This window comes from Bufo gargarizans, chromosome 8 (assembly GCF_014858855.1).
Source record: "Bufo gargarizans isolate SCDJY-AF-19 chromosome 8, ASM1485885v1, whole genome shotgun sequence".
In the NCBI taxonomy this organism is placed as follows: Eukaryota; Metazoa; Chordata; class Amphibia; order Anura; family Bufonidae; genus Bufo; species Bufo gargarizans.
The window spans coordinates 122386830-122402225 of NC_058087.1; the positions used below are offsets into that span (position 1 = coordinate 122386830).

At 43.5% G+C, this 15396-nt stretch overlaps 1 protein-coding gene across 1 annotated transcript in view; it reads right to left on the bottom strand.

Annotated features, from left to right (window-relative positions):
* Window positions 1-15396, bottom strand: part of LOC122944426 (sphingosine-1-phosphate lyase 1-like) — a 193223-nt gene that overhangs the window by 47427 nt on the left and 130400 nt on the right. The window contains exons 8-9 of the mRNA XM_044302666.1: window positions 5498-5586; window positions 4582-4690 (exon numbers count right to left, since the gene is read on the bottom strand). Of these exons, the coding sequence (XP_044158601.1) occupies window positions 4582-4690; window positions 5498-5586 (198 nt within the window). The remainder of the gene's footprint in view (window positions 1-4581; window positions 4691-5497; window positions 5587-15396) is intronic.

The window sequence follows — 15396 nt, forward strand, 5'->3', positions numbered from 1 at the left end:
AGTGTGCACACCCTTAAACTAATACTTTGTTGAAGCACCTTTTGTTTTTATTACAGCACTTTTTGGTATAAGTCTATCAGCATGGCAGTCTAGGGTGACCACGTGTCCCGGATCGCTCGGGACAGTCCCGCGTTTGGAGAGTCTGTCCCGGGTCCCGGTTACCCTCATTCCGGGACAATGCAGTGTCCCGGAATAACCTGAGCCGCCGACCGCTGCTGTGACAGTCACATCTTTATACTATGCGATCGCCGAATCAGATTGGCATCGCATAGTACTGTCCCGTGTGTGGCTCCTCCCTGCCTTGCTGCGCGGCCAAGTAGCGTGACCGCGACCGTTTGATCTTAGACTCATGTGATGTCGGCCTAGCCGGGATCTCTACTGTGCCTGTAACTGTGGGGCCGTTATCAGCATTAAAGAGGACAAAATGTAAGTTTAACTTTGCAATGAATAATGATGTCTGCCTCTTCTTTGGGTTTAGGGCAGCAAAGTAGCCAGTTACTGTGCACAGGCAGATATGTTTTTGCCAGTCTCAAGTATAAGTTTGATGAAATGCATTTGTTAAAGTAAGTGTCCCTGAATGGCAGTTAGGAAATGTGGTCACCCTACATGGCACATTTTGACTTGGCAAGATTTGCCCACTCTTTGCAAAAACACGGCATCTCCTGTGCACAGCCCTCTTCAGATCACCCCACAGATTTTCAATCGGATTCAAGTCTGGACTCTGGCTTGGCCATTCCAAAACTTTAATCTTCTTCTGGTGATGCCATTCCTTTGTTGATTTGGATGTATGCTTTGGGTCGTTGTCATGCTGAAAGATGAAGTTCCTCTTCATGTTCAGCTTTCTAGCAGAAGCCTGAAGGTTTTGTGCCAATATAGACTAGTATTTGGAACTGTTCATAATTCCCTCTAGCTTAACTAAAGGCCCCAGTTCCAGCTGAAGAAAAACATCCCCAAAGCATGATGCTGCCACCACCATGCTTCACTGTGGGTATGGTGATCTTTTGGTGATGTGCAGTGTTGTTTTTGCACCAAACATATCTTTTGGAATTATGGCCAAAAAGTTCAACCTTGGTTTCATCAGATCATAACATCTTTTCCCAAATGCTTTTGGGAGACTTCAGATGTGTTTTCGCAAAATGTAGCCTGGCTTGGAAATTTTTCTTCGTAAGAAAAGGCTTTCATCTTGCCACTCTACCCCATAGCCCAGACATATGAAGAATACGGGAGATTGTTGTCGCATGTACCACACAGCCAGTACTTGCCAGATATTCCTGCAGCTCCTTTAATGTTGCTGTAGGCCTCTTGGTAGCCTCCCAGACCAGTTTTCTTCTTGTCTTTTCATCAATTTTGGAGGAACGTCCAGTTTTTGGTAATGTCACTGTTGTGCCATATTTTCTCCACTCGATGAGGAGTGTCTTCACTGTGTTCCATGGTATATCTAATGCCCTGAAAATTTTTTAGACCCTTCTCCTGACGGATACCTTTTAACAATAAGATCCCTCTCATGCTTTAGAAGCTCTCTGTGGACCATGGCTTTTGCTGTGGGATGCGGCTAAGAAAATTTCAGGAAAGACCAACTAGAGCAGCTGAACTTTATTTGGGGTTAATCAGAAGGACTTTAAATGATGGCAGGTGTATTCCGACTCCTATTTAACATGATTTTGAATGTGATTGCTTAATTCTGAACACAACTACAGTGGGTGTGCACACTTATGCACCCACATTATTTAAGTTTTTTTGTTTTCTTCCCTCCACCTAAAAGATTTTAGTTTGTTTTTCAATTGAGTGGTACAGTTTATAGGTCACTTTAAAAGGTGGAAAAGACAAAGTCGGGGGTAAAATGTCAGCATGCTTATGGGGCGAATATGATTGAGAGCTTCCATTAGGGAGTACAGGAGGACTGGGAAGCTCAATGTGCAGGCTCTGTACTTACCACTTTCTGGTCTTCTCCTGCAAGGCTACGCACGCTGTGCTGTGACCTGCACACAGCATGAGAATATTGGCGCGCTCTGTGACCTCACGTTGTGCGATGTTGGGTCACAGCACAGCGTGGCAAGAAGATCCTGAAGAGTACTGGATCTCAGGAGTAGCGGTAGAGTCTGGAGAAGGAGAGGTAAGTTGATTTGTTTTTTTCTGCTCTGAGCTCTGATTAACATGGGGGTCTGATTGAGAACTGTATGAGGGGTGGTCTTGTTCATATTGGGGCTCTGATCTGAGGCCTGAATGGGGATCTTATAAATATTGGGGCTCTAAGCTGAGGTCGGATTGGTGGTCTGATGTGGCATATATATATATATATATATATATATATATAAAAAAAAATAAAAAAGGAATGTGGGCAGCACCACTGTCTGTGTAGTATACTCGGAGTGCCAGCGGCTGAGTAGGCGATCCACCTCCAACGATATAAAATAAAAGAATTCCGCAGCACATCCACGTAGTAAAGAAAATGAAAAAACTTTATTCACCAAGCATGCGACGTTTCAATCCTCTCAATGGGATTTTCCTCAAGCAGTGACTGCTTGAGGAAAATCCCATTGAGAGGATTGAAACGTCGCATGCTTGGTGAATAAAGTTTTTTCATTTTCTTTACTACGTGGATGTGCTGCGGAATTCTTTTATTTTATATATATATATATATCCAGAAAATAGCAGGGCAGCACTCCTAGCTTCAAGTAGTTCAGGTGCCAGTGTTTTCCCCTTGGTCCTGGGGTCCAAACACAATCCAAATAAATGTAACGCAGCACTCCTTGGATAAAAAGTGAAAAAAAATTAGATATTTATTCAACACATGTTGATACAGGCAACGTTTCAGCTCTCTCACAGAGCCATTATCATAATGGCTCTGTGAGAGAGCTGAAACGTTGCCTCTATCAACATGTGTTGAATAAATATCAATTTTTTTTCACTTTTTATCCAAGGAGTGCTGAGTTACATGTTTTGGGATTATATATTATAGATATATAGATACACACACACACACACACACACACACACACAAACACACACATAGGGAGAGGGCTAAATAACATTGTTTAGTCCCACATCTTCACTAGGTGTCACCTTCCTGTTAAGAATAAGAGAACCTTCCAATCTATGAACCACTCTTAAAATTGTACCTTCATAGCACATACAGGTTAATATACAGGTTAGGTGATACTGTTTAACTAATTTGTTCCATGGATGGGTAAAGATGGGCCAAAGCGAAACATATGAATATATTACATCCCATCTGATATACTTGAAACCCTGAAAGAAGCATCAAAAGGCATCAGGAGAATGGACCAGGGATGGTCCCGGGATAAACAGTAAGGGAAATAAAATGCACATTACAAAGGTGGAGTATACACAGATTATGGAGCCTTTGTGGATCCTTGTAAACCAGAACTCCTTAGCAGCACATCCAGCTATGAATGTTTGAGGTTATTAAAGGAATATTGTGGTTACAAGAAGATATCCCTACCCACATGTATAAATGCCAACTATTAGGTCAGCAGACGTCCAACCCCCGGGGCCTCTACTGATTATGAGAAAATGTGCCGCATACCCCGAAGTGAATGGAATGTGTGGTTGAGCATGCTCTATTCTACTCTATGGGACTGCCAGAAACAGCCATGCGCCGTGCCCCCCATTCACTTTCTAAGGGATAATGAAAAGCCGAGCATAGCATTTGGCTATTTCTGGCAGTCCTGTATAGTTGAATAGAGGGGCAGCACATGCTCATCCAGCTGTGACATTCATTTAAGAGTATGTGGTCCCTGGACAACTTCTTATAACCTGAATACCCCTTTAAATTACCCTTTTGGCATGCAAGAAAAAAGTGATTATATACCTAGTATGAAAATGAAAGTATCTACATATGAGCAGATAGTCCTGCTTGCAGCATAGGAAGTTATGCCTGATGTTAGATTTTAGCCAAAACAAGAAGCACACTTGAGATAATTGCAAAAAAAATGTTATGCCTTTGCAAGTAATATTTTCTTTTTAGCAACTTTGCAAATGTTCTTCATCACCTTTAAAGGGGTTGTCCTATCTTGCCGTTAAGCCCAACCCCAGGTGGCAGGGCTTATGGAAACAGAGCAGACCAGAGCTTTACTTTGTCTGCAACTCTCATTGTAGTCAGTTGGAGCTACACAAACTGCTTAGCATAACCCCTGGAGTACAATGTGAGTTACAGAAACAGTGGAGCTCTGGCCCGGCCACCTAGGGTTGGTGCTCAGTTCCATCTCATTGAGAAATGACGAGATGGGACAACCCCTTTAATGTATAGAGCTCTTACATAACAGCATGTGTCCATGGTTGCAGACTACAATAAAGCCCTGTGTACCCTAATACTGCAGGCAGATTCCCTTCTACCTGTCCCCTACTTATTGCCAACATATATTTGGTTTGGTTTAGTTTACCAAGAAAAGACTGCATGGCCAGACTACACAGAGCCTGTAGAGTCCGCAAACATATTCCTGCAGAGGAGCTGTAGATGCACAATGGTAAGATATTTGAAAATTGTTTTTTTACTTGTAGATGCTCTATAGTGATAAAAAGGATTGCAAAGATGTAACCACCCTTTAATAAATGTACTACCTTCACATCCACTCTCATGGTTTTCTTATCCAGGGGGATATGCACCATCTTCATGCCAAAATAATGAGCCGCTTTATCAAATGCTGTATGAGCACTTACTGGAGCAACACTACAAAACAAAAAAATTTCACTTCAGTGATCTATGTCCCGGCATACAGATTATTTTATACATAAAAATCACGTGAAGCAATCAACAGATTAACATAAAAGCCTTCTGCCCAATGAAACATCCATGTACACGCCTTGGGCTCAATGGTTATATGTGGATGGCGCCATGCACATATCCCCCCCCATAACAGTGCCATCCACAGATCCCCCATAACAGTGTCATCCACAGATCACTTTGTTTCTTACACTGTTCACACAATTCTTATGTACAGGATTCGTAGGATTCGAAAGATTCAATATATTTCGAGAACCTTTTCATATTCGGATTCTAAAAAAATTTGATTTGTCCCACCTATAATAAGCATGTAACTAAATGCCTCTGAATATTCCTTCCTGACTATCCCTGCTTGTCAGAGGAGGAGAAAGCTGCATTTACATGCAGGGATATCCTCCACAGTATGGGGAGGAGCAATCCCAAATGCCATTGCGCGTCCCCTTACAAAATCACTGTATGTCGGCAGCAGAGGCTGTTTACACAGCATGATCTGCTGGCTGCAATTGATGATATAAGTGACCGATTATCATATTGTTTATGCTTGTTAATGATAATCTGCCTGAACTTAGGGCAGTCTAAAGGGGCATTTACCCTTTCCTCCCCCTGCAGAGTTTGCTGCGGGTGCTCTAAATTTTTTCTCTATGCTTGTACACAGTATGTGTGAATAACGCCTCTCCCCCATTTTACCAAGTTTGTATGGTGCTAGTCAGCAGAAGAGAAGCAATACATTTTTGTAAACCAGAGAATTCATACATTTCTGGGTACTTGATTCCTCTTTCATATGCCAGGTCTCTATACGCTTTGCAGGCCATCAAGATGCTTTCGGTACCTCCAGATGTCAACTGAAAAAAAGAACAGAGCACATTTATCGCCCGAGGTGACGACAATTATAAAGCTGGGTTCGCATCTGCGGCAAGAGGATCCTGCTACCTTATCTGGCACAAATGCTGGCTGACGGATGAACAAAAAACTGTCGCATGCCGTTTTTGTCTGCCATAACCTGGTATTTATACCAGAAAGCGTCCGGATCACCTCTTGATCCCATTATAATCAATAGTGATCCACCAGTGATCTGTAGAATTCGGCAATGCTGGACCAGGTGAACTCCAGCAGGCTGTTCTTTGCCAAACAGTCTGAAAAAAAAGTTCCCCCCAAGATGTGAACTTTTCAATAGTTCCCATAGGGACCTTGAATAAGAAATCATCAAATTGCTTCTCTCGTAGACCCCAATGCATTAGCAGTGGAGTCTGAGACTTAGGCTACATGCACACGACCATATTTGAGATGAATGGGTCCGCAAAAAAAGGAACGGACTCGGAAACAAAATACGCTCGGCTGCATGAGGCCTTACACTATATTCCTATGGAGTCCTGCCGCATACACCATACGGCCCCCCGATCCTCACTAGGAAGAGTCGGTACACACCCAGAAGCATGCTTTTATGGGTTTTTGTGCTCCTATGTCCTGTGTTCACATTTGACCACAGCATCTTTTGGGTTAAATGTCCATGTACATCATTACCGCCAGTTGTGGAAATTAGGCCCTGGTGTTTGCGGGCGCCATTTTTAATGACCCGACGTGTGTTGTACTGTTACATCACATGTCGGCAAAGGAATAATAAATACAGTAGTTTTATGGGTAAAGATTCAGTAACATATGTAAATGTATTTACATTCCTGCCATTCTGGGCCTTGAAGTCAAGCAGGCGGTCTTGTCAGTGATTGACAGCTGTCTCTGGATACACAGTCATAGAGGGAAGGCGTACGCAAATACTAATGAAGCGCTTCCATTTTGGAAGCGCTCATTAGTACCGGAGGACCAGGAAGCGGTGAACGCTATGTACTTACAGCTTCCTGGTCCTCAGCTGTCGGCTGTGCAGGGCTGCACACAGTGTGAGGCGCTTTGTTACGTCACGCTGTGCACGCCAGTTCAGAGCACAGCCGACAGCAGGAGGAAGAGGTTTGCGGGTGGCGAGGAGCGGCGGCATCCAGGAGCAGAGAGGTAAGTGTTTTTTTTTTATATTATAAAAAATGCGGCTGCTGGGAGCATAATAAAGGCTAATGAGAGGAGTAATGGGGGCTAATGAGGCATATGAAGGCTAATGAGAGGCATAATGGGGGCTAATGATGTCACGGATGTAATAGGGGAGAACACCAAAAGACAACAAGAAGGAAGGGAAAAGACACTAGGCCTCACCGCTATGGAAGGAAAAGGGTCACCACCTATAAAACCCTGCTCCTGGCCCTAACTCCTATCTGTATGGGCACCTCCCGATGGTAGAGATTCCCATACACAGAAACCTAGAAAACCCTGGTGGCCCTCGGATGCCCTGATGGTAATGACAGAGCAGAGACAACCCGCTCCTTCCCTGGTGAAGGAACCAGCATCTCGCTGAGGCCTAGCAAACAACAAAGGTGGGGGGGAATACAAAAGCTGGAACACTTAACTTCTGAGGCTGATGGATGATGGATGAACAGGACTTCAACTAGAACCACACTCCAGCTCCTCCAAAAACCAAATGAAGCTATCCAGAGCAAGGAGTGATGGGTAAAGTCAGACTAAATAGGGGGAGGTAAAGGCCACATGATCCACACCTGAACAGGAGGTGTGGACATACAAGCAACGCACAGACAAAGTGAAACCAAAACCAAAAGAGGCCGTCAGATCACTAATGTGCAGATAATCTTTCAGACCTTCTAAAACCTGTCACCAGTGTGACAGTACCCCCCCCCCCCTTCTACGGGTGACCTCCGGGCACCCAGGGCCGACCTTATCAGGATGAGCTCTGTAGAATGCTCTTACCAGACAACTAGCATTAACATCGGTCGCTGGAACCCACATCCTCTTCTCTGGTCCGTACCCTCTCTAATCAACGAGATACTGGAGGTATCTCTACAGAACTCGGGAGTCCACAATCCTGCTGATCTGAAATTCTAAATTGCCGTCCACCATGACAGGAGCGGGAGGCAAGGAGGACGGCGCAACATGTTCAACACATTTCTTTAACAACGATTTATGAAAAACGTTATGGATTTTCAATGCCTGATGAAGATCAAGACGGAAGGCTACAGGGTTAACAATGGCAGTGATCTTATATGAACCAATAAATCTTGGTCCCAACTTCCAAGAAGGTACCTTAAGTTTAATGTTTCTTGTAGACAGCCACACAGAATCACCCACTCTCAGGTCCGAACCACTCATACGTTTCCTGTCAGCCGCACGCTTATACCTGTTGCCCATCTTTTCCAGGTTATTTTGGATTTTCTGCCAAATAGAAGACAAAGAAGAGGAAAATCGTTCCTCCTCAGGAATGCCAGAATTATGAGCACCAGAAAATGTACCAAACTGTGGATGGAACCCATATGCCCCAAAAAACTGCGACTTATCAGTGGATTCCTGTCTACGGTTATTTATAGCAAACTCAGCTAACGACAAAAATGAAGACCACTCTTCCTGATTCTCTGAAACAAAACGTCTCAAGTAAGTATCCAGATTCTGATTACTGCGCTCCGTCTGTAGGTTCGACTGAGGATGAAAAGCCGAAGAGAACGACAATTGTATACCCAGACGAGTACAGAACGCTCTCCAGAATCTGGAAACAAACTGAGTCCCTCTATCGGACACCACATCAGAGGGAATGCCATGTAGTTTCACGATGTTGTCGACAAACACCTGCGCAAGAGTTTTAGCATTGGGTAGACTAGGTAATGCAATAAAGTGTGCCATTTTACTAAAACGATCGACAACCACCAGAATCACGGTCTTTCCCGAATAATTCGGTAAATCAGTGATAAAATCCATGGACAAATGGGTCCAAGGTATGGACGGGATGGGCAATGAAAGCAGAGATCCGGAAGGCCGAGTATGTTGGACCTTAGCACGTGCACAAGTACCACAGGCTGACACATAGTCCTCAATACACTTACACAACCCCGGCCACCAGAATCTGCGAGAGATGAGATCGACAGTCGATCTACTCCCAGGGTGCCCAGCAAGCACCGTTTAGTGATGTTCCTCGAACACCTTGTGACGTAATTCGGAGGGAACAAACAACTTCCCCTGAGGACAAGAGTCCGGAGCATCCTCCTGTGCCTCCAACACCCTGGCCTCGAGATTAGTATAAAGAGCGGATATAACCACCCCTTCAGATAAAATGGGACTAGGGTCATTAGACTCACCCCCCCCCCCCCCCCCCTCCAGGAAAGCTACTTGACAAAGCATTCGCCTTGACGTTCTTAACCCCAGGGCGGTAAGTGACGATGAAGTTAAATCTGGTGAAAAACAATGACCATCTGGCCTGCCTTGGGTTCAGTCGCTTAGGCGACTCCAAGTAGGCCAGATTATTGTGATCTGTAATTACCGTAATAGGATGAATTGCTCCTTCCAACCAATGCTGCCATTCCTCAAATGCCAACTTAATGGCCAGCAATTCCCTATTCCCCACATTATAATTCTTTTCAGCAGTCGAGAGTTTAAAAAAAATAAATGCACATGGGCGCCATTTACTGGGTGAAGGACCCTGCGACAATATTGCTCCTACCCCTACCTCAGACGAGTCAACCTCAACAATAAATGGCTGAGACACATCCGGTTGCACCAGAATATGAGCCGAAGCAAAACATTCTTCTTTTACAGCAGAAAAGGCCTGTAATGCCGCATCAGACCAGATAGAAATATCAGCACCCTTCCTAGTCATGTCTGTTAAAGGTTTAACCACTGATGAATAGTTCAAAATAAATTTACAGTAGTAGTTGGTAAACCCCAAAAACCACATAAGCGCTTTCAGATTTTCAGGTCGATCCCAGTCCAACACGGCACAGACCTTCTCGGAATCCATATGAAAACCTCAGGATGAGAGCAGGTAACCCAGAAATTGCACTTCCTGTATGGCAAATAAACACTTTTCCATCTTAGCATACAACCTTTTCACTCTTAGGATCTGTAACACCTGTCTCACATGATCCTGAAGAGTCTCCATATTAGGTGAATAAATTAGTATGTCATCAAGGTATACAACGACAAACCTCCCCACCAAATGATGAAAGATGTCATTGACAAAGTGTTGAAAAACCGCGGGAGCATTGGTTAACCCAAAGGGCATGGCCAGGTTTTCAAAATGACCCTCAGGGGTATTAAATGCAGTCTTCCACTCATCCGCCTCCTTGATCCTTACCAGATTATATGCCCCCCTCAGATCCAATTTAGAGAACATCTTGGCACCTACAATCTGACTAAACAAATCCGGAATCAAAGGAAGGGGGTAAGGATCACGGACGGTAATACGATTGAGCTTAGGGAAGTCCAGACATGGTCTCAGGGTACCATCCTTTTTCTTTACAAAGAAAAATCCAGCAGTCACTGGGGACTTGGATGGTCTAAAATGTCTCTTTGCCAAACTCTCGGTGATATACTCTCGCATAGCCTTTCTTTTCGGGTTCCGAAAGATTATACAACCGAGATTTGGGCAATTTAGCTTTGGGAATAAGATTGACAGGACAGTCATACTCCCGATGCGGAGGCAACTCCCGATTACCACTCTCAGAAAACACATCAGAAAATTCTGAAATAAACGAGGGTACAGTTTTAGTGGCAACCATAGAGAACGATGCATTAGGACAGTTGTCCATGCAAAAATCACTCCAATCGAGAATCTGTCTCGCTTGCCAATTGATGTTAGGGTTAGGTTTGCTTAACCATGGTAAGGCCAACAACAACGGAGTAGGCAGACCCTCCAACACATAACAGGAGATAGATTCCTGATGCAAATCACCCACTCTTAAATGAATGTCATTCACTACCTGCGACAGGCATTTTTGGGCGAGAGGTGCTGAGTCAATTGCAAAGACAGAAATACTATTCTCTAATGCATTAGTAGTCAACCCGTGAATACTGTACAAACTGTCCATCAATCAAATAAACTCCTGCCCCACTGTCGATAAATGCTTCGTTTTTCACAGTTTTGGACTCTAGCGCCACCTCGGCAGACAGGAGAAAATGGGTACTACCAGTAAAAGACAAAAGTAGGTTTTCTTGCTCCCCACCCACACTACCAATAGTAATTTGGGGATTCAACTTTTTTTCTTTTTTTCTTTTTTTCATTCGCAAAATGTCCCTTCTTGCCACAACAAAAGCAGACTCCTTTCACATGACCCAAGCTTTTGCCAGTAGTTCCAGGAGTAGCTCCTCCTAACTGCAAAGGCTCATCACAAGGCAATGTCAAAGGAAGCAGTACCCTTATTGGACAGTACGTCCTGAAGGTGAGGACCCCTAGCTCTCTGCCCCTATCAAGACGTACAGCAAGGGACATAGCTGCTTCCAATTACTTAGGATTATCAGACGGCCACTCCTAGGGAGAGTAGCAGCAGCGCTCAACTTTCTCCTTTTACTGTACTGATGAACAGCAAGGCTTTTGGAGATACTTTTATAACCCTTTCCGATTTTTTTGCAAGTCAACAATTCTTAATTGTAGGTCTTCTGAGATCTATTTTGTGCGAGGCATCATTCACATCAGGCAATGCTTCTTGTGAAAAGCAAACACAGAACTGGTGAGTGTTTTTTATAGAGCAGGGCAACTGTAACCAATACCTCCAATCTCATTAATCGGACTCCAGTTGGATGACACCTCACTCCAATTAGCTCTTGGAGATGTCTTTAGTCTAGGGGTTCACATACTTTTTCCACCTACACTGTGAATGTTTACATCGTATGTTCAATAAAAACATGGTAACATTTAATTATTTGTGTGTTATTAGTTTAAGCAGACTGTGATTGTCTATTGTTGCAACTTAGATGGAGATAAGATCACATTTTATGACCAATTTGTGCAGAAATCGATATGATTCTAAAGGGTTTACATACTTTTTCTTGCAACTGTATATACATACACATGCGGTGTGTGTGTGTGTGTATATTTGTGCTTTAGGGTGCACAGCCTAATGCAATAGGCTGTGCACGCCTATGGTCTCTGATAGGACACCTCCTTGACTTCAAAGCTCAGAATGAGGAGGAGTTTAAATGAATAAATTGCAAGTTTTACTGAATCTTTTCCCATAAATCTATATACCAATCTGCTCAGCTTCTCCCCTGCTCTATAACATGCTGCCTGCAGCTTAAACACCATGTTCAATGTGACGTGTCCCCTTTAAGAAACACATATACAAATCATCCATTGGGTGAAACTAATATGGTTCCATTAATTAATAGAGATGCAAGCGTTGTGACCCAGTATTTCCTTGTTATTTAGGTGTCCTGCAGGGAGCTGTAATTACAGATAATTGTTGTACATGACTTAAGACAAAACAGGACAAGTCAAAGGCATCATTTACTGGATTCTTAAATACATATAAATATATATTATTCCAATAATAAAATGCTGAGTCCCACAGAATAAATCCAGCCCGATGTGTAATTGTGGCCTCTAGACATTATGAAACGTACTGTATTGCTCAATACAGAGCAGACACCATACAGTGAAGTCATATGAGGCACAGCTGTCTGGCTTCCTGCGTCTTCTCAGATCAGCACAAAACACAAGTTCAACCGTGACCTCATGCAGACATGCTGAAAACAACAAATGTAACCTTCATCACAAGCACGACTGTCTGGATTTCTCCTCTTCGGTTTTCCTCCTAAATTCACCCCTCTAAGGGCTGTTTCACACGAGCGGATGCCGTGCGTGACATCCGCTCCGTGAATGACAGCCAAGACCCAATGCAGACTGCAGAGGCACGGAGCATTAACATGATTGATAATGCTCCGTGCCTCTCTGTGATCTCTTTACTACGAAATCACAGTGACAACTTTATCTCACTGTGATTTCGTAGTAAAGAGATCACAGAGAGGCACGGAGCATTGTCAATCATGTTAATGCTCCGTGCCTCTGCCTGTCTGCATCGGGTCTTGGCACTCTTTCACGGAGCGGATGTCACGCACGGCATCCGCTCGTGTGAAACAGCCCTAACTCTCTCCAATTTCAGAATCCAGAAAACACTGGAGCAGAGGCTGGCTCTTGTACACTGCCAAACGTCACAGCCCCAGGGTTTCCAAACTTAGTTGGATAAAAGGTCAACTCCATTGAAATGTGGAGCTGTTCAGTAATATGTAAGTGACCGCTCATACTACTCTAGTGCCACCTACTGAAGGAACCTACCCTATAAGTCAATCCTTTAACAGGCCTTGCAAAATGACTTGTAGCTACCATCAATAACGTTCTGAAGGAGAGCCAAGTTATGTATTAGTACAGGAAGCTCTAGTTTTCAATGGCGAAAAAAGTAGTGGCTCACCTGATCGGTACAATGTGTAGGTGCTCTGGTTTTGAACTGATTCACCCGATCAGAAAGGGGGGTTATGAAAATAGAAAAGTATAGTAAAAACCGGCACTCTACATCTAGCGGTAATACTGAAAGAGCAATGTACACAGGTATGGTAGTAAAAATGCGTATTTATTTTTATGAGAATAGAATAAAAATGAAAAATAAAGAATAAAAAAATAAAAATGAAGATTGCAATTTGCAGAGGTGGGGATGCACAGTGGCAAAAGTGCAAAAGGTGGTGGATGTGGGAATGGGACAATGCGGTGGTTGTCCGATGGTGGTTTCCACCTTCAATTGGTTCACTAGTTTGTTGTATCCATTTGTATGCAGTTCGCAGAAAATAGTCTTATAAAATATGAAATAGATAAAAATTTATTAGTGGGGGGAAGATGCGGTGTTTCCCTGTTTATGGTTTGCTGGCCGGACACTGATGTTAGTCACAGTAGAAAAAAATATAATAATAAAAAGATAAAAAGATAAAAAAACTTGTGACAAAAAGGTATAGGTAATGTCCCACACACTATGAGGGGCTGCACCACGACTGTAGTTTACCTTCTTTGTGAAGTGTAGGTGTCCCGGCTGTTGGAGCGTCCTTGCTGCGCTCTGTGATGTCTGTTTCCCGGTCTTTGGCGTTCCACGTGGGTGTGACGTCACTTGTCTGGTGTCTCACGTGTCTTTGCCGAATTCAGTTTATGAATTTTCGTGGGACGTTTTTTTCGATCTAGAAGATTCCGGTGTTACCGATTGTTTGGAAGCGCTTCCAGGGTAGAATGACTTGCAGGTTTAGTGGGGAGTCACCAGACAAGTTTCGAAGGTCTTAGCTGCCTTCTTCACCAGTGGTAGCCGTCTGACTGCCATTGTGTTGCCTTTTATACCCTGCTTGTGGATCTTTCAAAGACCTGGACTGGATCTGATTTTTTTGTGATCCGAACTTTCAGGTGTGATGGTTCTATCGAAAATCTGGATGTGTCCGAATTTTTTTATCTGATTTTTTCGGGAGCTAGTTTTTAGTTTATAAAAATCGGGTGGAATCCGAATTTTTGTGTTTGCCTACTGTACTATTTGTTGTGTTATCTCGGTTGGATGATTTTCTTTATTTGTACTTGTTCTACTGTAGTAGGTGTAGTATTGTACCGGTTGTTGGTTTGGTTCTTTATTGGCTTGTGGTTTCCAATATAGTTAGGGTTCTGTAGTTTTTGTCTTTCCTGCGGTACCGCTGCGTTTTTGTCAATGGCGTGTTTTTGTTTTTAGGCATATTCAATGTCTAGGGAGTGTTATGTGAAGTGGGTGGTGTCTTTTTTGGGATTATGCGTTTTGGTATGTGTGTAGGCGGGAGGTGTGTCTAGTGGTGACATTGGTGGCGGGGAGTGTGCCGTAAACAGGGAAACACAGCATCTTCCCCCCGTAATACATTTTTATATATTCCATATTTTATAAGACTATTTTCTGCGAACTGCATACAAATGGATACAACAAACTATTGAACTATTGAACCAATTGAAGGTGGAAACCACCATCGGACAACCACCGCATTGTCTCATTCCCACATCCACCACCTTTGCACTTTTGCCACTGTGCATCCCCACCTCTGCAAATTGCAATTTCATTTATATTTTTTTATTCTTTATTTTTCATTTTTATTCTATTGTCATAAAAATAAATACGCATTTTTACTACCATACCTGTGTACATTGCTCTCTCAGTAATCCCGCTAGATGTACAGTGCTGGTTTTTACTATACTTTTCTTGTGTTCAATGGCGTTTACTACCTTTACTAGTACTTGGACCCAACGCTTAACAAATGTTAAAGGGTCGGACATTGACTTTTGGGGTAGCATGATAGGGGCGAGAGCTAATTTACATCATTTATCCTTTTTTTCACCCGAGGAGGACTGCCTGGCCTAAAAGACTCCCTATGCCAATGGTCTGTACAACCCTAGACAAATCTTCAGTATGGAATTCTTCTGATCCACTAAGGGTGAATTCACAAACTATATGAATGGGTCTGCATCCGTTCCACAATTTTGGGGAATGGGTGCTGCCCCATTCATTTCAATGGAGCCTCAAAAGATGCAGACAGCACATGGTGTGCTGTCTGTATTCGTTGTTCTGTTCCGTGACCCCGCCCCAAATGATAGAATATGTCCTATTCTTGTTCGCGATTGTGAACAAGAATAGACATTTTCTATATTACGCCGGCCATGTGTGGTCCGCAAAATGCGGAACGCATGGGGCCAAGATCCGCCATTTGCAGACCGCAAAACGTGGCACGGTTGTGTGAATGCACCCTAACTCTGGAAAGGAAGCCTTGGCTAGCCAGCACCAAAAAGGGAATGGGAT